The sequence below is a fragment of the Balaenoptera ricei genome, chromosome 1 (assembly GCF_028023285.1).
Source record: "Balaenoptera ricei isolate mBalRic1 chromosome 1, mBalRic1.hap2, whole genome shotgun sequence".
Lineage (NCBI taxonomy): Eukaryota > Metazoa > Chordata > Mammalia > Artiodactyla > Balaenopteridae > Balaenoptera > Balaenoptera ricei.
In genome coordinates, this window is record NC_082639.1 from 106,832,999 (window position 1) to 106,858,822 (window position 25,824).

General features: G+C 37.9%; 2 protein-coding genes across 3 annotated transcripts in view; one reads left to right on the forward strand and one right to left on the reverse strand.

The window, feature by feature from the left end:
• CHD1L (chromodomain helicase DNA binding protein 1 like) overlaps positions 1–25,824 on the forward strand; it is a 122,260-nt gene that overhangs the window by 22,223 nt on the left and 74,213 nt on the right. Inside the window, exon 2 of the mRNA XM_059929200.1 lies at positions 6,004–6,260. Within this exon, the coding sequence (XP_059785183.1) occupies positions 6,182–6,260 (79 nt within the window). The 5' untranslated portion in view covers positions 6,004–6,181. The remainder of the gene's footprint in view (positions 1–6,003; positions 6,261–25,824) is intronic.
• Positions 1–25,824, reverse strand: part of FMO5 (flavin containing dimethylaniline monoxygenase 5) — a 39,024-nt gene that overhangs the window by 12,262 nt on the left and 938 nt on the right. For both annotated transcript variants that reach the window (XM_059929209.1, XM_059929205.1), the window contains exons 2-7: positions 16,775–16,963; positions 14,647–14,809; positions 12,346–12,488; positions 9,367–9,566; positions 5,845–6,197; positions 127–199 (exon numbers count right to left, since the gene is read on the reverse strand). In XM_059929209.1, the coding sequence (XP_059785192.1) occupies positions 127–199; positions 5,845–6,197; positions 9,367–9,566; positions 12,346–12,488; positions 14,647–14,809; positions 16,775–16,963 (1,121 nt within the window). The remainder of the gene's footprint in view (positions 1–126; positions 200–5,844; positions 6,198–9,366; positions 9,567–12,345; positions 12,489–14,646; positions 14,810–16,774; positions 16,964–25,824) is intronic.

Genomic DNA, 25,824 nt, shown 5'->3' on the forward strand with positions numbered 1-25,824 from the left:
GCCCCCTGCTCTCCAGAACTAGAGAAAGCACATGCACAGGAACGAAGACCCAATGCAGCCAAAAAAAAAAAGAAGAAGAACTAAGTGGGAAAAATTAACCACCTGTCTTCCTGGGAGAACTCTTACCTTTTGCCCATATCCTCTTGAACCTTAGCTATTTCTTTTATCATTTCATTTTGTGAGGGTAATGTCTTTATCCCTAAAGAGAAAAATCAAAATTTTAAGTGTAAAATTACCTCAGTATGAACACTAATCCTATTAACAATTACCATGCTATGGAAAATTCAAAGGAATACAGGCTAGTTGTCTGTAGCAAGGGGGTTACACCTTCACTTGATCACCTTAGCCTACCACCACCAAAATATAATCATATTAACCTCAGTAACTTACTCTTTTCTACTTTGTCTTTGAAAGATATTTCTCCTAATCTGCTTTCCAACCAATACCTGCCTCCTCCCTAACATAGTCTTTCAATTGGGAAAGGAAATCTGGACATGAGGAAATGATAAATGGCCTTAAAAGTATATGGAAAATGAGGTACAAAGTAAAAGGAGGGGGGAGGATTGGAAACACCTGTACTTGTACTCTTAATAACAAAGAGGCTTTATACCACAGGGAGAAAGAAGTAAAAGTAAACTCTCAGTCCTATTGTATACCTAAAGTTCCATGGAAGATAAGCCTTACTTTCTAAATTTTTTATTTGGTGAGAGTGAGGGGGAAGGTCAAAGGCAATTCATAATACCCAATCTTAACAAATAAATTTAAGCACTAATGCACAAACAGTTCCAGTAGCAGGAATTTAACACCAAGGACATGGCTAGACAAAGGTAGAATAGTATTTAAGTCGACACAGACAACTCTCAATTTAAATGATTAGCTTTATGCCCGGATTTACAATCACTATGTCATGTAGAAAACTTTAGCCACACCCAACTCTAAAGTGTTACTCCACATAATTCTGGAACGTGTAATTTTAGAATGGGAATATATCTTACCTAATACAATCCTTCTCTGTACAAATACTCTCAAGAGGTTATCTCATTCCTCCTTAAATATCTCTGGTGATGGGGATCTCATCACCTGAGGAGATGATTTAATTGTTTGGCTGCTCTACTTGCTGGAACATTATTCTTTTCATTGACCCCAGAACCTGGCTCTATGCAACTGGCACTAGTGGACTTAGCTCTGCCTTCTGGGACCAAGGAGTCTAGTATTAACAAATGACAGCCTTTGAACCATTTGAGAACAACTGTCATAACTTCTTTAAGTCTTCCCATTATCAGCCTTAAAGCCTTAACAGTTCCCCATATAACCGGTTTCACGTTCTCTGCCCCACTGTTTGCCTTTCTCTGGGCACACTCTAGTAACTATCCTGGTGTGTCCCTCTTAAAACATGAGACTCAAATTCAACACTCAAGAAATAGCCTTCTGTGTTTTGCCATGTGTTCTTTTCATTTTAGCCTTGGGAATTATTATATACATAAGTCAATGAAGAATCACTGAAATGCTTCATTTGAAGTTAATCACAGGTCTTAAGATGCTCATGAAACACAGTTTGAGAGTTGATTTCCAAATTATTTCTCATAGTACAACCATAATTTTTACTTCTCTTAACTAGAAGCATTATGGAGGAGGAGGTCATTTCTTGCCTGTGAGGCAGCCAATTCATCGAAAAAACAAAACAAAACCCCAACCAAACAAAAAATCACTATAAATTAGATAGGTAGATAGGTAGGAATATATAAAGATGTGTACTGTATCCGATGGTGCAGTTCTTAATTCATTGATACTGTTGTTGCAGTGTTTCCTCATTCAGGCACATGTCATTTTTACCATATGTATCTCCCTCCTTCCTATCTTGCTCCTCCTCTTATATTACTAGTTTACACCAATGGCCATAGCCCCTGAGCAGGTTCTTTTCTCTCTTTCATCTCCAACCTACATTCCATCCAAATCCTTTCAAATTCACCAATGAAATTTCATTCAAATATTTCTCCTCGTATTCCTTTACCTTACTTTAAAGCCCTCATTATGTCTTTCTTCGACATTTGTCACAGGCTCGAAACTGACCTATTTCCCATTTCATTTCCCTCTAATACATCTTCTGAATTACAAACCTGATTTGACTCCCCATCTCCCAGTTAAACCTTCAATTGTTCTCTATTGCCTACATTGAATGTAAACTTCTGGCATGGCACCTAAGGATTTTTCTTGGTTTTGCCTCTATAAATATCTCCAGCTTCATTTTCTTTAATTCCTATAATACTTTATTCTCCAGAATTCTGAACTCCTTGTAGTTCTCAGGACTTGGTTTATTTTGTCATGTTCTCTAACTTTGCATAAATATTACTAATTGTTCTCTTCTCTGTTATGTTCAAGATGGCCTTGTCCTTTTAGTAAAATCTTACTTTTTTACAGTGTATTTGCAGTTGTAGGGAGAATTGGGTACTTGTTCCTTCCTGCTCCCATAGCCAGCTCCTCTACATTGTTATTGGACCCTTGTTTAGGATATAGTAAATACCTGCTGAATGAATGAACACATTAAATGTCTGTTTACTTGTCTACCTTGCTTGACTCTGAGTTCCATAAAGATAGATTTTCTATTTGGTCATATTTGCATCTCCAGCACCTAGCAGAGGGTCTGGCATATACTAAGAGGCCAGTAAATGTTAGCTGAAGAATGTTGTTGAAGAACAGTGTGGAACTGAAGTTCAGAGGTTTCCTAAGGGTTCCAAGACAAGGTTCAAAAGGGGCGAGCCTGAATTATAACTCTGTGGAACTAAGTCTTTCAGTGGGCTCTCAGGCCTAAGGCAGATTGTATTTATGTAATCCTGACTAGTCCCTGCATGTTTAATGTAAAGATAATGTTACAAGAGAAAGGAGGTGTGACTGCCATTCTGCTTTTTCAGTCCAGTCCAGCCTTTTACCATGACTGGAAATTGAGAAGGTAGTTCATAAGCTGAGATCCTCAGATAAGAACTTTCTACTATAGAGTTTAGAAAACCTCCAAAACTAAACTTGCAGACATTGAATAGAGATGTATTAGCTACCTCCCATGTGCTAGGCACTGGTCTAGACTTGGAAGACAAAGGCAAATAAACATGATTCTTTTATTTAAAGAGCTTTCAATATACTACAAAGAGATGGAGGAAATAAACAGGCTTTTTCCACACAAATAACGAGTAAAGGGGAGGAATACCAGGCAGAGAGAACAGCAGAAGCAAAGGCACAGGATACACGAGTATCTACTGTGTTTGCTGCATAGTGGGTAAGTCATTCAGTGCATCTAGAAGACTGTAGGATGGATGGTAAAGGCCTGCAAAAGATGGGCCTGAGAAAGCAGCCTGTATCCAATTTGTGGAGGAACTTGAATGCCATCCTATGACATAATGCCTCCTTGTGATCCAGAGAATTGGTATCATTTCATACGGTTTGCAAGGGAAGAAAGTTACTAAATGAAAGTAGAACACTTGCAAGGGCTCTTGAGAGGGCTACAAATGAGACAAAAGAAAACTAGATTTCTGTCAAGGCAAGCAAGTGAGTTCAGTGTTCTAGAAAAGGGTGGAATATTTTCTTGACAAGACAATAGTAATTCTAGAGAACAAAGGAAGTAGGGAAATGGGGCTTGGTGGGTAAAGGACAGGCCAGGGAAGAGGACAGGCTGAGTTGGGCAGGTGTGAAAGAATGGTCTTAAAATTGGCACAGTGAAGGTAGAATTCTGGGATGAGAAAGGCAAGGATTTGGTAGGCAGACAATAGAACAAAAAGCTCAGGGTTCCTTTTGGAAATTTGATAAAGTTATAGGGATTCTCTGATGATTCCTTCCTTCCAAGTGTTAAGAAGAAACCTAGAGGGATTAGCACTAACTAAGATTTGCTAGCATAGGAAACTGAACTTTTTGTGCATTTCCCCTAAGATCCCCTAATCCCACAGTCATAATGTGGAATCTTCCAAATACTCATTTTCCCTAATCCTCTCAATGGTTGACTTGGTCCTGGAAAAGAGTCTCATTTTTGTTCAAAGTGTACAAGATGCTGTGGCCTATTTTAAAACAACTTTTTCCTCTTACTTTATTGACCCAATGAAAAGATCCACTTTATATGACTGGAATTAAACCAACTTAACGGGTTACTTGCATTGGATTGCTGGTCCAGTGCTCAAGGAGTACATGATCTACTGGATAGAATTAAAAGGAATTGAAAATGAAAGAACGAAGAATGAAGAATGAAGAAATGAAAGAACTTTGGGACTTCCCTGGTGGTCCAGTGGTTAAGACTCCATGCTTCCACTGCACGGTGCCTGGGTTCGATCCCTGGTTGGGGAAGTATGATTCCCACATGCCACATGGCACAGCCAAAAAATTGAAAAAAAAAAGAAATGAAAGAAATTTGGGGAAATTTGGAAAAGTTTTTTATCTATCAACTCTAACATCATTGCTTCTTTTTTCTCTGCTACCATGAGGATCTTCACTAGGGAAGAAGAATCCGTAATTTCAATAAGAACGTTTTAAAAAAATATTTATTTATTTATTTGGCTGCGCCGGGTCTTAGTCGTGGCACACAAGATCCTCTTTGCAGCATGCATGATCTTTAGTTGAGGCACGTGGGATCTAGTTCCCTGACCAGAGATCAAACCCAGGCCCCCTGCATTGGGGATGCGGAGTCTTAGCCACTAGACAACCAGGGAAGTCCCTCAACAAGAACTTTGAATATTTTTAATTAAACATTAGTAATGGTAGCAAATTTTATTATAGTAACCATAGAATCAAAGGACTTCTTTGTTAGAAGGAACCTTAAAAGTCATCTGATTTCTCCCTATTCTGAGGCTTGAATCTACTTCATATTGGCCTGGTCAAAGTTTATTTTTAATGTTAAGCTGATACTGTGCAAACTCTCAGAATTTCACTCCTTGCTTCTGGTTCAACCCTTTGAAGTGATACTAAGCAAATATATAAAACCTTCTGCCATGGGGCATCTATTCAGGTATCTGAAGGGAACTCTCATATCTCCCCTAAATCTTATCCTCTCCAGGCCAAACCTCTGCAGCTCCTTTAGTTGTACTTCAAATGGCACATTTTCAAATCCCTTAACCATTCTTGTCTCTCTCCTTTTAATGTACTCCAGTTTCACTTTTAAAATATCTTTGGGTGTGGTCTTGCCAGTTCAGGGAAGAACAGTTGTGAATTCCAGGACATTATAGTTTTTTAATGATGCCAGATATAGTTAAGTCTTTTGGAAGCCACATCATTCTGCTGATTCATATTGAGCCTACTATCTCAAACCCCAAAGTTTTTTCTCATGTTTTCCTAGGCAAAACTTTCTGAAAGAGAGACCATAAAGGGGGGAAAGTAAGACTTTGAGTGGCTGAATCTTCTTCATTCTGGACTAGTCTTTAACCAGCTCTTAATTTTTGTCTGAAATGAAATCACAGCACTTCTATATTTGACTTTCTCTAACTATAATGAAAGAAGATTAAATTCTTTTGCTTCACAAATATGTATCAGTTGTCTAAAATCTAGATGAGTGGATTTTAATCTGGAGTGCACGTTGGAATCACCTGGGGAATATTTTCTCAACAATCTTATGTCAGCCCCACCCGAGACATTAAATAAACACCACCAGGAAAAACATGCCTATTTTCAGAAAACTTTCTAGTAGATTCTGCTATATGTCCATGGTTATAAATTACTACTTTATATTCCCTCAAAAATTAATTTTTGAGCACTAATTTTGTGCCAGGCACTGTTACAATCATACATACTGTCTCAGCTATTTATAAGCAAGAACATAAACATAATTAAACAAGCCACTAAGTAATTAGGTAGTCATCTTGCATGGTCACTTACCTTTAAATACTTGAGTGACCCAGCGTCCTTGGAGCTCTGAAATGGGCATAATGGCACCCAAGGGCTGGATCAAGCCTATGATTGCAAGAGTTGGCTTTTCTAGGTTAGGAGGGAAGACCTTCTTATACAGAGATATCTTGTTTTTGACTACTTTGACAGAATCTTCAAGAAAAGGAAAGGCAAAGCTATAGCCTGTAGCAAAGATAACAGCATCAATGTCATCTTCCCTGGAGCCATCCTCAAATATGGCCGCTGTCTCTGTGAATTCCTTCACGTTTGATTTCACCTTCACCAAGCCAGAAATTATACAATTTGGCAGAAAGTCATTTACCGTTGGATGCTGACTCAGAGCTCTGTGAATGACGATAAAGAAGGAGAAATCAAGAGAGATCATGAGAGGGAACGATCATTACCATGTAAGTAAAATTCTATTTTGATTGAGGTGGTTAATCAATATGCTAGTAGTCTCCCTTTATTCATGAAATTTGGGAAAGGTCTAATGTATACCAGCTTGATAAAGATAAGGATCTCAGAGTATAAGTTGGACCCTGGATGACATTTAAAGAGAAGATGTTGGAGAAGTGAGGGAAGAATTATTTTATTTGATGAGTACGTGCATGGCTTCTCAAGGACTAATAATGCTCTCAGTGATATGATAAGGCCACAGTCTAGTAGCTTCTATCCATATATCAAGAAATCTGCAGAACTGGACTATCAACATTCTGTTGAGTCTCTTTTCCTCTTCAAAGGCCCAAGAGCTAGGCTTGGACCATCATTTTCCAAAAGGTGTAATAAATTACACGTATATAGTGACTTACAGTTATAAATTGATTTTACATACATTAACGTATTTGAGTCTCACGCAAACGCAACGAAGGAGGCAGGACAGTTGTCATTATCCAGGTCTTATAGATGAGGAAACTGAGGCCTAAAGAAGTTAAGTGGCTTGCCCAAGGTCACACAGCCTAGGATTTTAGGATTTATATCAAATGGTTTTTTATGAACTCCCTTGAGATACTCTAGGCATGGTAAGTAGTGTTTCCTCGAAATAACATAGGATAAGGTGCAGAATCTTGGACCTTTCTAAAAGCAGTGTGAATACTTGGATCCTGTGTTAACAGACTCTGAGAATCCTCAGCCCATCATGTTCAGACAGAGCTGGCCTCTTCTTAGGAACAGCATATGTTTAAACAGTATTACTTGTTTGCTGCATTTAGTAATTCTTTGACTCAAACCTTTAGGTACAGATTCTGTTCTCATTCCAACCTCATCATTTCATCTTTCTCTCCAAACTTACTCCTGTTCACTAACAGTACCACCATCCACATTGTTGCCCAAGCCACAAAACTGTGAGTCTTACATCTGGTCACCAAGGCCACCCTTTCTCCTCTTAACATCCCCAGAATAGTTTTACTTATTCTGTTTCACCTGGGCCATTACAGCTGTCTTTTAGGGCCTCCTGCTCCATCCCCTTTCAATCTATCTTCTACATCATTTTTGGAGTGATTGTTCCAAAATATATTTATTATTATGTCACTCACTTGCTTAAAATCTTTCAATGACTATGGGCTGTCTTCATTCTAAACTTTTTGTTTAGCAGAGCATACAAACATTTTCATGTATCTGCCCAGTGAACAAGGAGATGTACTCAGTTACTCTTCCATCTTCGCCTATAGTCCAGCCAAACCAAACTATGTGCAGCCTCAGAGCATTATGTATTTTTTGCTATTCCAAGACCTTGTATTTATAATTAGAATGCTACTTCCTTACCCTGTTTGTTTGACTATGTCTTATTATTCCATAAAGCCTCAATTTATTTTGTGATCACCAAAGTTATGGATGCTACAGTTTCCATAATTGGGTGAAATAAATGGCTGAAAGGTTGGGGAACACAGTCTCAAAGTATCACCCCACTGGTTAGTTTGAAAGGAAAAAAAATCTTTACAAAAGAGAAACCTGGTAGACCACCTAATCCAAGTTGACAAATTTTACATCATTAATATGCAATAAACTGCTATCATATGGCTCCTGATGTGATCCACCAAGAAGGCACAACATAACCTATGAATATTCACACCAAAATTGTTTAACCTAAATATAATAGAGGAAGAACAACTATGAAAGTCCAAATTTAGAGACTTTCTGCAAAACAAATGTCTTGAATTCTTAAAAAAAACAAAAATCCATGTCAAGAAAATGGAGATTTATTTCAGATTAAGAGAGATTAAAGAGATATGACAACTAAATACAATGGTGTAATACCTTACAGGACCCTGGACTTAAAACTATAAAAGCTACAGGTAATTCCCTGGCATTCCAGTTGTTAGGACTCCAAACTTTAAGCAATGCAGTGTGGCCAAAAAAATAAATAAATAAGCTACAAATATTATTGAAACAATTTGGAAAATGTGAATATGCATTATATTAGATAATGGCATTTTATCAATGTTAAATTTACTAAGTGTGATAATTATGTTTATGTAGAAGGATGCCCTTTTTCTTAGGCAATATATGCTAAAGAATGTAGGGTAAAGTGTCGTATTGACTGCAGCTTACTCTCAAATGTTTCAGAAAAAAATTATGAATATATGTATGTATATATGGATGCTATATATGTATGGATCTGTCTATCTCCAGAGAGAGGGAGAGGGAAAAAGCAAATATAGTAAACTGTGAATAATAGGTGAATCTAAGTGAAGGGTATATGGGTGCTCATTGTACTTACTACTTTATAGCAAGTAAATCTAAACATTAAAAAATTTAAAAGCTGGAGGGGAAAACAGCATTAAAATCAGCTTCTAGAAATGCTGTCACAGTCTACCTTCTAGGCTGTGTGAGAACTCCCATCCTTCTTACTCTCATAGCACTCCATGCATTTCTTTATCATAGTCTATTGTTTGTCTTCTTGTTAGAGTATTAAAGGAAATATCCATTTCTCGAGTCTGTCATTTATTACTTGTGTGATCTTGGGCAAATTAGTTTCTCTAAGTGTCAGTTTTTATATCTGCAAAATGGAGATCAAAATAGTACCCACCTATAGCACTGTTGTGAGGATTAAATGAGATAATGCGTGTAACTCATTTAAAACCATGCTTGTCTTATATTAAGTCCTCAAAAAGGTACGGTGTTATTATTAGTATTACTATTACTATTAGGTCTTTAGTCTCAGTATTCTCATGCCAGTGTAATGCTTGGCTCATAACAGATGCTCAGTTGTTTGTTGGATGAATGAATGAATGATACATTGCCTGCTACTACCATTTTGTTGTTGCTATTGGGCATCATGTAAAAAGAACTGGTACCTCGGGGAATGATAAAATGGTTAATGCCAAGGAGAATTATAGCCTGAAAATTATAGACCAGTAGATCTTGGACTTCTGTGGGGGAAAGGTAGAAATCTAATCTCAGATTCTGTGGATTTGCTTAAAGTACAGATAGAGGTAGCTATACTATTAGCCTATGTGAACAGTCCTTATTCTTTGCCTTGGCTGTTACTGCCCACCTCCCAGCCTGGGAACATACCTGTGTTTAGGCTTCAGGCCAAATATTTCATGATCAAACCTTTGGTTCATCTTTTTTTCCAAAAATATATTTGCTAATGATTGACCACAAATCTTCTTCATAAAATATTGAAATCGAGAAGAGTATAACACATCAAAAGGATATCCATAGTCTCCGACACGATTGAAGATCCAAGCCCCTCTTCTGGTGCTGAGGAAAACCTGAGGCATGGGGAAAAAATGTTTGTTTTTGCCATTCCCTGACTCATTTCTCTGAAGGAATGGGAACCCATTTTCTTCAAGATGAATTTCAAACTGATTAGTCTGGCTTTTTATTCCCTGCCAATATATATAGATTTAAATTTCCTGCCATTTTCTTCTCAAACACTAAGCTTACAATTAAATTGGTGTAGTCACTGACCAAGACTATGTCTTGCTCTGAACTACCAGTGCATTTCTGTTTAATGTCATTATGCCTCCCTGAAAAGCCCCCTATCCCCTTCATTCTCCAAAGCCTATTCATTTTTAAGATCCAGATCAAGTCTCCCTCCTCCATGAAGACACTACTGACCGTTCTGGCTGATAATTTTCTCCCCATCTTCTGAACTTCTCTAGCACTTGTCACCTGTCCAACTCATTTAAAATCATGGAACAGTAAAGCTGAAAGCAACTGGACATCATTTGATCTGAAATCTTCTGTCTTTTTTTTTTTGCCTTTGACATTGTTTGCAGTAATAGAAAAAACTTATCATTTATATTGATATTTAATATTATATATTCTTATCTTTTATCTTTCCAAATGTGTTTTCTTCAAGGTGGGAGGTAGAGCATATACACCCTTTAGTCCCCAGCCTATCATCAGCATCACTTCCTTTTATTGAGGATTGTAAACTGTCAGTCACTGTACTAGGTCCTTTATCTATATTTTTATTTGATCAATACAACAGCCTCTTGAGGTAGGTATTGTTATGTCCATTTTATGGATGAGAAGCATGGAGAGGACGAATAACTTGCCTGAGATCATATAGCTACTAAATGGTAGAGCTGAATTTCCAACCTAAGTCTAACTGACTCCAAAGCCTGTCCTTAAGTAATGTTTCATTGATGATTTAAGGGAAAAACTGAAGATTGCAAGTAGAACCACAGGGAGCTGGTCCGTCTTTCTGTGTTATCTGCTGGCTAAAGTCCACTTAATAAAAGTTTGGTATTCAACTACCTGGCAAAAGCATCACTTTCTCTATATTATAAAACTCGCTGGAGATAGTTTCCAGGGTTGTAAGCTATATAAGACCATTGTTTTATGGTCTTTTGTCTAAGCCCTCATGTTAAAAGGTGACCTGTCTACAGAGGGATAATCATGTACTTCATAAATATATTCTCACCGATGGTGACCTTAACTGCTATCATAAATAAGCACTTTTACGTGTCACCGTTGAAAGAGCCTGTGTGTAGTCTTAGAAATCAAATGGTTTTGTGTGCAGTGTGTATAACTTTTTTAGTATCGGTTACGAGTAATGTAAATGCTCAGAGCTTCAGTTAAAAAGTTATCTATGTATAAAATAGTGGCAATAATACATAGGTCACAAAGCTTTCTCAGACACAACCACCTTACCTCCACCCGCTCTTGCTGCCTTGTTCTTTGGCAATTTACAATTCCTCAGTGCTTGTAAGGCCCAGCTCCTCTATAACTGACCATTTAACAAGCCAATGGTATTAAAGAAAGCTCATGCCTTCGGTCCCCACCACATACCTTGTACATTCTTTTATCATAGCACCCACATATATTTTTACCCTTTATTGTTTATATACCTATTTCCTAATAAATGCTTGTTGAATTAATTCATGGAGTAATATATGAAATCAGTCTTGTGGGGATAGATGGGGATAGACCTGAGAAGAAGTGTTATTGAATGGAATTTGTGGGTAAAGTTCATTTCACAAAGTTGTGGCATTAAACTTCTATTTGAGGTGGGATAGGGAGGGCGGGAGGGAGGGAGATGTAAGACGGAAGAGATATGGGGATATATGTATATGTATAGCTGGTTCACTTTGTTATACAGCAGAAACTAACACACCATTGTAAAGCAATTATACTCCAATAAAGATGTTAAAAAAATAAATAAATAAAAATAAAGTAAATGCCAACCCTAAAAAAAAATAATAATAATAATAATTTAAAAACAATTTGTGGAGAAGCACAGCTTAATTAAAATTACTGAAGAACAGCCAGACATTTACTTATTGCCAACAAAGTTACAATTCAATAAAGATGTAAATAACAAAATATATCAATGATGTCTTTTTCTAGGAATTTATAATTAAGATACTTTTTTCCCAGTTCAAAAGCTATGATACAAAAAACAGAACAAACAAACCAAAAAACCTCAAGGTCATAGAAATTGCTTCAGAGTGAATGTTATTCTGTGTTACCTAATGGTATGCAAAGGCTGGGGAGAGCTGCTTGCATGTGCTACAGTGTGGATGCTTTTCATACTGATAACCATGTTGTCTGCAGAAGGATTAGACTTCTTTTTTCCATTCGGGGAGTGATGAAGAGTGAAGAGGAAAATTCCCCCACCATCTTATGAGTGAAAAGCTTTCAATGACTGAGTACACTTTCCTTCAGATAAGAGCATAGCACTTCTGCTGGCCAACAGGTGATCCACACTCCAAATGCTGCATTCTAACAAGCTCTCCCAGCAGTCACTTGGTCTTCTTCAGAGCCAGAGGCACATTCTGAAGAGACAGCTGAGTGAGGTTATGAGCACAGTCTGTGGTCATGACCAAATTCCTTAGTGTGAGGCCAAATGAATGATGAGACTCTAATTTGTAACCTTGGCTCCATCACATCATCAATCATAACGTTGCCAACTGAGGCAGTGAAACCAAGCCCTGCATTTGCCATTGGCACTGATGGGCTGTGTGCAGGTATCCATACACTCTGCTGGGTCCACCTGCAGCTTCCTTGGTGAAGCAAAGTAAATAATTTACTAATTCAAACCTGCTTGGCTGTATGGCTAACTTCCACAGCCAGATCGCCTCCAGAATTCCCAATGCCAATTATAATGACTCTCTTTCCAGTGAAACTCTCTGAATTCTTATAATCTCGACTATGGAAGTATTGTCCTTTGAACTTCTCAATTCCTGCAAGAGAAGGGAAAATAATTATTGGGTGATGGTTTATCTGATATCATTTGTTAAATCATTCATTTTTTTGCAGTGTGTAGAGTTTATGCATATATTCTCTGTATGTTCTGCTTTTACTCAGGTGCACTCTTACCTTTCTGAATATTTTGCCTGTTTCCTTTTCCCATAGCCTAAGAGTGGAACCTTGTGATTTCCTTATCATAAGTAGTCTGCTTAACTCAGGATCTGTTAGTATTTTGGACCTGTGGACTCACAAATCCAAACTGCTTCAGAAAATCTCCATTCGCTTTTGTCTTTTCATCCTGTTTATTTTTTTTTAATTGAAGTATAGTTGACATAATATTATATCAGTTTTTGATGTACAACATAGTAACTTGATATTTATATAGATTATGCAACATACAAAGTTATTACAATATTACAGTATTTTGACTATATTCCTTGTGCTGTATATTACAACCGTGTGACTGATTTATTTTATAACTGGTAGTTTGTATCTCTTAATCCCCTTCACCTATTTTGCCCATCCCCCACCCCCTCTTTTCATCATCTGTAAATACCTACTTACATTCCAATTGGAGTATATATGTTCTTATATACTCTAAACTATACATAGAGTGCTTTTTTCCCCAAAAAATGAAAATCCAGGTCAAAGACTGTAATTAAACTCTTTCTTTAAGCTTTATTTTCTTCCTTAGAAACTCAGTGTTTCTGTTTGTTTCCTCAATTGCTAAAAAAGCCCTCATTCAGGTTGAAGAAGATGTGGTAAAAATATACAATGGAATATTACTCATCAATAAAAAAGAGCAAAATAATGTCATTTGCAGCAACATGGATGGACCTAGAGATTGTCATATTGAGTGAAGTAAGTCGGAGAAAGACAAATATATGATATCGCTTATATGTGGAATCTAAAAAAATGGTACAAATGAACTTATTTAGAAAACAGAAATAGGGGCTTCCCTGGTGGCACAGTGGTTGAGAATCTGCCTGCCAATGCAGGGGACACGGGTTCGAGCCCTAGTCTGGGAAGATCCCACATGCCGCGGAGCAACTGGGTCCGTGAGCCACAATTATTGAGCCTGCACGTCTGGAGCCTGTGCTCCGCAACAAGAGAGGCCGCGATAGTGAGAGGCCCGCGCACCGTGATGAAGAGTGGCCCCCGCTTGCCACAACTAGAGAAAGCCCTCGCACAGAAACGAAGACCCAACACAGCCATAAATAAAAAAATAAAGAAAAATTAAAAAAAACAGAAATAGACTCACAGAGGTAGAAAACAAACTTATGGTTATCAGGGGGGAAAGGTGGGGGGGATGCCTAAACTGGTAGACTGGGATTGACATATACACACACTACTATATATAAAATAGATAACTAATAGGTACCTACTGTATAGCGCAGGGAACTCTTCTTAGTACTCTGTAATGAGCTATATGAGAAAAGAATCTAAAAAAGAGTGGATATATGTATATGTATAATGAATTCACTTTGCTGTACAGCAGAAACTAACACAACATTTTTTAAAAAAATAAATTTATTTATTTTTGGCTGTGTTGGGTCTTCGTTTCTGTGCGAGGGCTTTCTCCAGTTGCGGCGAGAGGGCGCCACTCTTCATCGCGGTGCGCGGGCCTCTCACTGTCGCGGCCTCTCCCCTTGCGGAGCACAGGCTCCAGACGCGCAGGCTCAGTAGTTGTGGCTCACGGGCCTACCCGCTCCGCGGCATGTGGGATCTTCCCGGACCGGGGCACGAACCCGTGTTCCCTGCATTGGCAGGCAGATTCTCAACCACTGCGCCACCAGGGAAGCCCTTACACAACATTTAAAATCAACTGTTCACCAATAAAAATTTAAAAAGAAAAAAAGGCCTCATTCAATCTAATGCGGATCAACTTTTTATCCTTAAAAAAACTAAAATTATTGTAAAACTAAATATAGAACCTTCTAATTTTCCTCTAGTCCCCCAAATTACTGTTATCGCTACATCCTAAATAGCATTAATACAAGTTACCCCAACATCTTTCAGGAGAATATGCAGAATTAAGATAAGCCTTATTTCATCCCAAGGTAGGAATCACTCAGACCACAGTCCTCCCATTCTTTAGGGATCAGGTCACAGGCATAGTTCAAGTGTCTTCCTTCCTGGTAGGCTACTTACCAGGGAAGGTTTCCAAGGGTAAGTAAGCATTGGTGTGATGGCCAGTGCAAACCATAACTCCATCGAAGACATTCACCTCCTTTTTCCCTTCAGATTCTGTGACCACCTCCCATTGGCCTGAAGTGGAGAAATCAGGCTGCTTCTTCACACAGCACACGGTGGTCTGAAAAGAAAAGGGGTAGCCACAGGAGACTATAACCACAGCCTATATAGTGGACATCTTCCCTGACAGGACTCTCCTTGCAGAGGGTAAACAAAGGGCGGATACCACATAACAGGCCTCATGCAGGGGTATTTGGTTTTCATACTCCACAAATCAGAACTTTTTTGTTTGGGGCTGTGGTCAGAGTGAGAAAACTTCCATGAGGCAAGCTAAGTAAAACATAGAATTGGCAGACTAATGTTGCACTCTCCTCTGCTTCTAGAAAAGTGCAAATTACTAGTTCTCTTGGACCATACCCTAAGGCAATGTGATACTTGAATAAAGTTTGGGCTTCTCTTGTGCTTCTGAGACACTCCATGCACTAAATGCCTATTCCTCCCCATATCCCCAGACATCCTGAGACTCTCTGATGCCTTCTTACCTCAAGTCCTGTTCTCACTGTCTGGCCTTAAACTTGTGACTGAGCTAGAGGGCTCCCTTTCCTAATAGAGTAGAAAAACATCTCAGTGGCTCATATTTTATGTAAATGAACCTCTCTTTGACTCCCATAAATGCCCATTTTACAAGTAACTATAAAGAAAGGAGGTGTGAGGTGGGATAGTCAGTGGCACAATTTTTAGCTTTAAAAAATAATCATAAATATGGGTTACTCTACCCAGGTTAAGGAAACATTAAAAATGTGTTCCTGTGCTTCTAGGGTTTATGACCATAATGTCTTGGTTGACTAGTAGAGATACCCCTCTTGTATACCTGAGACATCCTATACTATTTATAGTTCCTCTCTATCATGTTCTTATTTTTACACAAGCTGGTGCTTCTGCCTGGATCATCCTTTTACTCTTTCTTCATTTGGAGATACTCACCCTTCAACATTTAGCTTGGTATTATCTCCTCTAAGAAAAATTCCCAGGTGCCTGATGCCTCATGCCCTGATGGGCTGTGTCCCTCCTCTGAGCTGCAATGTATAGATTTCAGTGGCATTTATCACTCTGTAGCTCTTTATTTTTATAATTATGTTTACAATGAAATTTCTTTTCATTATTCTATCTCCTTAACTAGACTGTGAAATCACTGTTTTTTTTTTGTTTGTTTTTGTGTCTTCACTGCTTAGTATGGTAACAAACCTGTTCAATAAGTGTTTAAAGAAGTGAAGAGAAGGACCACTAGGCTGTAAATGACTGACTTTGTAAGTCATCACTGGATATTGCCATTTTAATTTTGTTGTTAAAGAGAAAGAGTCATGATTTAGTAGAATGATCAGAAGGTAGAAGATTTCAGCTTTTTGCCAGCTGTTAGAAATATCGATTATTTTATGGTCGTGGTTTAGAATGATAGAAATAACGCGGAAGACTTTATAGCAGGAAGGAATCACTGACGTGATCTAGTACAATCATCTTGTTTTACAAATAAACTTAAGACACATCAACATTGAGGAACTTACTTGTCTGAAGTCACAAGTTGATTAGTGGTAGAGCAAAGACTAGAATTCAAGTTTTTGTTTCCCAATTCAATGTTCCTCCCTCTACACCAGAGTTAACTTATTTGTTCTCTCATAACTTTTCAATACCTACTTCACTGGGTTGTTGTGATCACATAAATAATGCACTGGAAAGTACTTCAGAAACTATGAAAGGGCTAAGCAGCAAGTTGTGGAACAAGTGGTGGAACCAGAAGGTTTTAAAGTTCCCATACCTGTCAGTTCCCTTCATTGTTTTATTGTAATCAAATGATATAGAATGAAGGCAATGAAATGAAGGTGGCTTCCTGGATCTGCAGTCAAAATATATAGAAGAGGGACCTTTCCATGAATATTTTCAGACACAAAGAAGACATAGAGTAGAATCTGTCTGGATAGGATAGATACATGAGCATATCAAACCAATCTATACATAAGCACTGGTAAATGAGAACAGTTATTCATTTACTTGAAACTCTGAACACAGAGATACCCACGAAATTCCCTACCTTAAATCGAATGTACTTTAGAAGGTCAAATTCTTTGGCATACATCCTGAAATACTCCAGGACCTGGGAGTTGTGCATGAAGTTAGGATAGTGATCTGGGATGGGATAGTCACTGAAGCACATCATCTCCTTAGAAGTGTTGATGATCAGTGACTTGTAAATACTGGCCCTTCCTTCTTCAGGTTCTTCCTGCAGTAAATAAAAAGCATTCATAGCAACTTGAGAATTAAGGTCATGGTTTATAAACAGCCAACAAACATTTGAAAATGTTTTCTGAAAGAAATGTCAATTAAAGAAAAGTCCCCTCCCCACAACCCTTCACATCTCCCAGTATTTGTGCCTTCATGCAGTCTCTTCCCCTTGAATCTAAATTGTCTTTATGACTTGCTTTTGACCAAGAGCATGCAGTTGGAATGATACTGAATGGCTTCCAAGACTAAGTGATAGGTAGTCTTGCATCTTCTGTCTGGGTCTCTTAGAAAGCTTGCTCTGGTGGAAGTCAGCAGCCACGTAAGAAGTCCAGCTACCCTGAGACCACCATCCTGTGAGGAAGCCCGAGCTAGCCACATGAAGAGCATGTTTGGGATAGAGAGATGTGCAGCTAGCCCCCAGAAGTTCTAGTTATCCCAGCTGATGTTCTAAATATGTGAGCAGAGAGGTCACAGCACACGTCCAGTCCCAGCTGTCACCTGAGTGCCATGACATAAGACTCCAAGTGAGAACTGCCCATCTGAGTAATAGTCTTTTAAATAGTATATATATTTCAAAGCTTAGGGAAGTTTCAAGAGTTTCATACACTTGCCACATTGTTCTCCAGGAAACACTGTACTAACTTATATTCTGTCCACTATGTGTTCCCATTTTACCTCGTTTTTACTAAATTAAAAGACAATTACTCAGTGTTAGCAAAAATGAGGTGAAATGAGATCTTAGTACAATGTTTTCTGGACAGCAGTGTGGCAAGAATATGAAACCCTTGCAACTTAGCCTTTTAAAGAAAGATTCAGCATTGTAGACAAAGATTTATGTTAAAGGATGTTAATGATAGCATTATTTATAACATAAAAATGAAATAAGCTAAATGCCTGCAACATTGTGATTTATAGGAAATATATATTTGGTCATCCAGATAGTCAAAATATATTTCTCATATATATCTGGTCTTTCTCCACAGTTCTTAGCTCAAAGCTCCCAAAACTCTCCTAGTTTCCTAAGTGTTGAGAGTGATAAAAAGTGCCCTTTGTTATGTTAATATGCTGACTTTTAGAAAGCAACTAAGGATGGGGGATGGTTGCCAATGGAGCAAACCCTGTGATTAGAGGGTTGTAACTTTCAGTTGCCTATCCCCTGATCTCTGGGGAGGGGACAGGGGCTGGAAGTTGAATCAATAGCCAATGCCCAATGATTTAATCAATCATGCCTATGTCATGAAGCCTCTATAATAACCTAAAAGAATGGGGTTCAGGGAGCTTCCAGGTTGGTGAACCGAAGAGATTAGGGGAGAGCGGTGTGCCTGGAGAGTGTATGGAAGCTCAGTGTCCTTTTCCCTATGTATCTCTTTCATTTGCCTGTTCCTAAATTATATTCTTTTATTACAAACCGGTAACCTAGTGAGTAAATGGGTTTCCTGTGTTGTGTGAGCTGCCCTAGCAAATTAATCAAACCCAAGGGGAGGGGATGGGGGGTCGTGGGAATTTCTGATTTATAGTCAGTTGGTCAGAGGTATAGGTAACAAACAACCTGGACCTGAGACTGTCATCTGAAGTCCAAATCCAAGGACGGGGTCGTTGGAACCTCCAATCTGTAGCTGGTTGGTCAGAAGCCCAGGTAATAACTTGGGCTTATGACTGGTGTCTGAAGTGGGTTCGAGGGGGCAGTCTTGTAGAACTGAGCCCTCAATCTGTGGAATATGACGCTGTCTCTGGTTAGATAGGCATCAGAATTGAGTTGAATTCTTGGACATCCTGCTAGTGTTGAGAATTGTTTGCTGGTGTCTGGGGACCACCCGCCACCCACGCACACACACACACATTGGAATTGGTCTCAGAACCATTTAATGCCCAACAAAATTCACTGTAATTTTGAGAACGCACTGCTCCAGATCTTTGCTACCTAAAGTAGGATCTGTGGACTAGCAGCAGGGGCATCACTTGGGAGATTGTTAGAAATGCAGAATCTCAGGCCCCACCCCAGACCTACTGAATCGGAACCTGCCTTTTAACAAAGTCCTCAAGAGTTTCAGATGCATCTGAAAGCTGAGAAGCATTGATCTAGCTGATATCAAACCCCAGTTCACTGTTCTTCCCCCATCAAGTTTAACTTCTTTGCTTCCTCAAAAACTTCTAATAACTACCTCATGGGAGTGTTGTAGTGATCACATAAAATAAAGCAGTATCTACCCAGATTGTTATATTAGCCTGTCACTGAGATATCACAAACCATGACTTTTCAACTCTATTAGACTTTTTAAAAACTGTTTTGATTATGGAAAATTACCTTAACCAATTTGGACCCCCTCTTCTCTTTTTATTCCAGAAATAGATATTTGGATGCTGGGTATTGTTGAACATTAAATGGCCACAAAGGAGAGTGTTCACTGGCTTTGCCCACATTAGAGATGATTTTCCTCCCATATTTAGAGAAGAATTTTTCAGTTTCAGAATCCTGAATTGATCATTTCCATTTCTCTGCCCCATCCTTCAAGATCTCATTCCCTTTGGCTGCTAATGATGTTTTTACAAGTCTCTTCTAATCTATCCTACCTGTTTCAACCAAAATGTTCTTTCTAGGGTATGATTGTATCTCTGTCCTAATTAAAATTTTGGATACTGCCCCATTTTCTCTAGTGTATGTTTTTCAGCTTAGGATTCAAAGACCTCCATAATGTCTTATAGTCTATTCCTTATCTCCCCAACTAGATTGTAAGCCCCTTTACTTGTATTCATGATCCTTCCTATAGCATATAAAATTATAAATAGCACTTAGTAGATATTTAGTAGACGTATGTTGAATTATATTGAGAAAGGTACATATAGAAACAGGAAGTAAATTTACATAATGCATAACAAACTAATGAAATACATCAAAATTCATTTAAAAACAGTTGAATAAGATATTTTAATCTTATTCACAAAAATTTGTTGTAAGGAAAATTGCAAAATAATATAAAATCAAATGCATAGAGATATTCATTTTATAGTATTTAAAATACCTATTAATTAGAAACCACTTAAAATGCCCCCCTCCCCCAATAGGAAAAGAGTTTAGTAAATTACGGTATCTCAGTATGATTCAGAATTTACCTTCTACACTACTCCTTAAGTATCCTGCTAAATTCAAAGCAGACCCTGTCACCCCACTGCTTCATGGGCTCTACTGATTCCATTTGGAAAAGTAGATTTCTTATTTTGAAACTCAGCATATTTCACAATCTATTCCAATCTACCTTTTTATCTTCATTTAGTTAACTTCAAGCTTCTGAGTCATTAAATTGTTGTTGAAACATTCCAGACTCTTTCACAACTTTAAACTTTTGTAACACTACAGTACTGCTTCTTCATTTGGAAAATTCCTATCTATCATTCAAAGGTTACATCAAATGTCACTTCTTTGGAGAAGTATTTCTTGTTCTCTCCACTGAGTTAAATGCCCCATTCAACCTCCAAGCTGCCAAAACTCTCCACTCATATTGCCATCAAGGCAACTTAGAACACACGATATTCTGCATTTGTTTCTATGACTGTGAGGTACCCAAAAGTAGAATTTGTGTCTTATTTTTTGCATCTCTATCATCAAAACAGTACCTCATATATAGTGGATACATAATAAATGCTTTGAAATGAATTAATGGGTGAATTATAGAGATTGAATTTGGAGATACTTAAAACTATGATTTTGAAATCTGTGTAGAAACATTGAAAATGGCCTATGATATAACTTTAAGTGGAAAAAGTAATATTACAAAATTCAGGTCACATTCCAATCACCAAGTATATAATATGTATGCCTAGGGCAACTGTATACCTATGTCTACCCATATTTATATAATTACACATTGTATAATCTCTCCCCTGTTATATGAGTATATTTTATTTATTTTAAATCAATAAAACTTGAAAGTAGGAAAAACAAATTGATTTTTTAAGGAGGTATGATTTTTTTCTTTAATTTTTTAGAAACGTTGTTTATACTACACCTTCATGTTAAAAACCTTCAGCAAACTAGGAATAGAGGGAAACATCTTCAATTTGATAAAGAACATCTACAAAATACCTGCAGCTAACAGCATACTTAATAGTGAGAAAATGGACAATTTCCCCATAAAATTGAGAACATGTTAAGGATAGCCTCGCTTACACTTCTATTCAACACTGTACTAGAAATCCTAACTAATGTAATAAGATAAGAAATGGAAATAAACGTATACAGATTGGGAAGGAATAAATAAAATGATTTTTATTCACAGATAATATGACTGTCTATGTAGAAAATTGCAAAGAAGTAAAAAAAAAAAAATCCTGGAACTAATAAGCAATTTTAGCAGGGTTGCAAGATACAAGGTTAATATACAAAAGTCAATTACCTTCTTATATACCAGAAATGAAAAATTGAACTTTGAAATTTAAAAAAAAATACTATTTATAATAACACTACCCAAATTAAATGCTTAGGTAAAAATCTAGCAAAATATGTGTGAGACTTACATGCAGATACCATAAAACACAGAAGAAGAAAATCAAAGATATAAATAAATGGAAAGATATGCTGTGCTCATAGATTGGAAGACTCAGTATCGTTAAGATGTCAATTTTCCAAACTTGATTCGTAGATTCAACGCAATCCCAGTCAACATCCCAGGTAACTATTTTGTAGATATTGACAAACTAATTCTAAAATTTATGTGGAAAAAAAAGAGGCTTAGAATAGCCAACTTTGACCTTAAGTGTGGACTGTGCATAGTGACTTTCTTCCAAAGAGTATAGTATGACAAGGGAGAAAAAAAAGAGCAACTTTACAGTGGCAAACCCTGATAAACACCATCTCAAGCCAGGTCGGCAAGGTTAACATCAATCAGTGTGATAAGTTTGATAGTATGTACCATTGATATGATGTGATAAGAATAGCACTTTACCTCTAAGGTCTTCCTCCCCAAAATTCATAACTCCAGTCTAACCATGATGAAAACATCAGGCAAATCCCAGTTGAGGGACATTCTGTAAAATACCTAATGAGTAATCCTCAAAACTGTCAGGGTCATCAAAAACAAGGAAAGTCTGAGAAATTGTCACAGCCAAGAGGAGCCTAAGGAGACATGACAACTACATGTAATGTGTTGTCCTGGATGGGAACAACTGGAACAGGAAAAGTCCACTAGGAAAGAAACCTAAGTAAATCTGAATAAAGCATGGACTTCAGTTAATAATAATGTATTAATACTGGTTCATTAATCAGGACAAATGTGTCATGCTAATGTAAGATGTTAATAATATCTGGGCATGGGGTATATGGGAACTCTGTACTATCTTCCTAATAATTCTGTAAATCTAACACAGCTCTAAAATTCAAAGTTTATTTAAACATGTTGTTTGTACATAGCACGTTTTTTAAAAAAAATTAAATTAATGTGTGGTAGTGTCCTTTTGGAACCAAGATGTTTGAGGGGGCAGGGGTAGACACATTCCTAACTATTAAATTTGACTTCATTCATTCATTCAGTAGATATTTCTAAAGTCCCTCTGTAATAAAAACACTATATTAATGCTAAAAAATACAAGTCTGTCCCTGTTTTCCAAGGGTTCAAAGTTAGTACAAGGAGTAGAGCCATGCTTTCCACAGCAGGTCTGTTGGGGTCACTAAGCTAAATGAATCACAGATCTTACCCCATGACAATAATCATATATTTGTATTCTTTTTCAAGTAACTAAGACAACAAAGTGTTATTGTGTGTCAACAAAAACCTTCAAGCCCTTCTAAACACCTGATTGGATCCTAGGTGGTGTTCATCACTGTCAACTCACTGCTTTATAAAACAGAGTGAGGGCAGAGCAGTACTGGGTCAGTGAGTGGAAAAAGAAGCTTCTGCTCCTGCATTTTAGTATTTCCTACCATCAGCGAATAATCTGACCTCTAGAGATGTGCCTTGATTCTATTTCCTGCCTAAGCACATGACTCGCATTGAGTAGGAAGTTCATATGAGAAAAGAGAGAACCAGGGACGTAGGGTAGTGTAATTGGAACTGAAGGGATTGGAGGCAATAGTAAGGGCAGAAGAAAGGAGAAAAATGACTCCCCTTCAGTGGGAGGAGTGAGAACAGTGTGGAGCTTCTGTTGCTTTGACAGACTCTCAGAATCCCGTGGGACAGAAGCTGTCTTAGGACTGTTGTTCACAGCATTGTCTTCACACTGGACTCATCTGGGGAACTCTAAAATACTAATGCCTGGTCCTTACTCCCAGAGACCCTGTTTTAATTGCTCCTTGTCTAATGTGTAGACAAGGTTGAGATCTGCTGGTAAGAGGTGGTGTGCTGGCCCCGGAAAGCTCAGGGCACCAGAGTTTATCCCATCCACCTCAGAAGTCCTTTCTCCATACATCCTTAGCTAAACTGCAGAATGCCTGAGGGCAGTGGCAGGAGGTTATATAACTCTGTATCTCCACACCATCTAACAAAGTCTGAGCTTCAGAAATGTTTGTTCGATGAACTGTTATCGATTTTGTTTTAAAGATGCAATGTCATCCTCATTAATCACCTGGGAAAGCTGGAGTAAAAGCTGAAGGGCAAAGGTTTCCATGTTGGCTGCACATTAGAAATAACTAGTGGAGAGCTTTATTGGCACCCAGGCCAATAAAACTAGAATCTGGATGGACTGATATCATTATTTGTTAAAGTTTGTTAAAGTTCCCCAGGTGATTGTTCAGTGGTGCAGCCAAAGCTGACAACCACTGCTCTACAGTTACCCTCTTTTAAGTATTTTTGTATCCATTCAGTTGTCTTTTTTGGGGGGGGGGGGTGGTTGATATTTAAGAATTAAAAACACCTATTCATCTAAGGATGTTTATTACTTAATTTCATACTTTAAATAAATGTATTAAATATGCCTCATTTTACATTATGTTGTATCCGTGTGGTATCTTTGTATCACATATACACTTTAGAACCTCACTACGTGAACTGTAGTTATCAGATCAGCAGCATCAACATCACCTGGGGCTTTACCTGAAATATAGAATCTTGGCACCACCCCAGATTAATGAATCGCAATGTACACCTCAGCAAAAGCTCCAGTGATTCATGTGCACATTAAACTTGGAGAAGCACTGCTTTGGTATACTTTAAGGATTTTTAAAATTCAGATTGACTAAAGAATATTAAAAATTATTTTCCAGCATTACATACTTCTTAAAACCTCAGCATTTCATAAGGATTTATCATTTTAAGCTATTTGGATGTTTATAATACCTCAGGCTCCACAACTGTGTAACTGTGGAATATGTGAGAATGAAGGTCTCTATTTCCACAAGCATTCTAAGCAGCCACCCAAGATATTTTGTTTCTCTAGGATTTACTTATAAAATGTAAATATATTTGGTGCCTAATATATGCCAGGCATCACCCGTGGCTCTAGAGATATAGTGGTGTTTGTGTGTGTGTGTGTGTGTGTGTGTGTGTGTGTGTGTGTATAATATATGTAAAATATATGTATGTTATGTATAATATATAGACACAGATGTGGTCTGTCTTAACAGAAGTCAGAATGTTATAATGAAATATAGCTTATTTATTTTCAAGGAAGCAGTTTATAAGGTGTTGAAATTTTACCAAGGGTATAATCAGAAAAAACTCCAAATTGGGTCTTTAACAGAGAGGAAGTTTAAACCACTTTGGAAATAAAACCTGACAATCAGGTAGGATGGTGGACCCTTCACTAATTTCATGCCTGGTCAGTAGTTGCCAGACCTGGCTAGGATGCTTACCAGACACCAAATGTGTGGGCCACACTCTAGGCCTACTGAGTAATAACTGATGTTTAGCAATTATTGTGCCACTGTTATTAGTCATGACATAATTATTCATTCACTTAATCCCCACAATAACTCTATGAAGTGGGTGCCAGTATCATCTCCTTCTTAAAGATGACAACACAGAGGTACAGAGAGGTTTAATGGTTTTCCCCAACGTCACAGTAGGATTTGAACCCAGACGTGCTCTTAACCTCTACACTATGTTGTGGCTGGATTTCAAAAGTAAAATTTTCTATTGATTACAAAATATTTATTAACAGTCTTTTCAGCCCATGCCCAAGACTGATTGTGACCGAGGCATGGGTGGTGTGCTAAGGCGTATCCGCCCTAGATCCGAATAAGGACGATTGTCAAATAGAGTTAGTCCCCAAGGCAGAGCCAAGATGCAAAACAACTGTACTGCTCTTCTACTAAGGAATGCTATGAACGAATGAAACCACTTTTAAGTAGCTGGCCAACACCGTGTTCGTTTTGTGAAATATGAAACAAATCTGGACACCTTAATACCATTCACTGGCTTAAAAAGTGAGTTGAAAAGCAAACCCAATGGATGTTGCTTTGGAGATCAGTTAAGGAGGGTGATATTCTTTGACATATAATAAGCTTAACTATCATTTAAGTAAGAAGATACCTTAACTGTTAGTAACAAGTTGCAGGGCTGGGTGTGCATATTAAAGCAACTCAACTTTAAAACTGAGTCTGTGCAAGGACAAGAAAACCCAGTTGCAGGTGCCCTCTGCCCTTCCCTGAAGACAGGACAACTGCTTTGATTTCTCAAGTGAAGGAAAAGTGCAAAGCAAGGAAGGCAGCCAGATTTTATATCCTATTCAAGCACTAGAATCATTAGAGAATTGTTTAAAGTAAAGAAGGAAGGGAGCAACGAAGGAAGGAAGGTAAGAAAGAAAAGAAAAAAAAAACAGTAAGGTTAGAAGAGATTGAAAAGCGGGACTCCGGGAAGGAGTTGTAAGCAGTATTCTAGATCACTTCCCGATGAACGCAGACCAAGAGCAACCACTTTACATGTCTGCCAT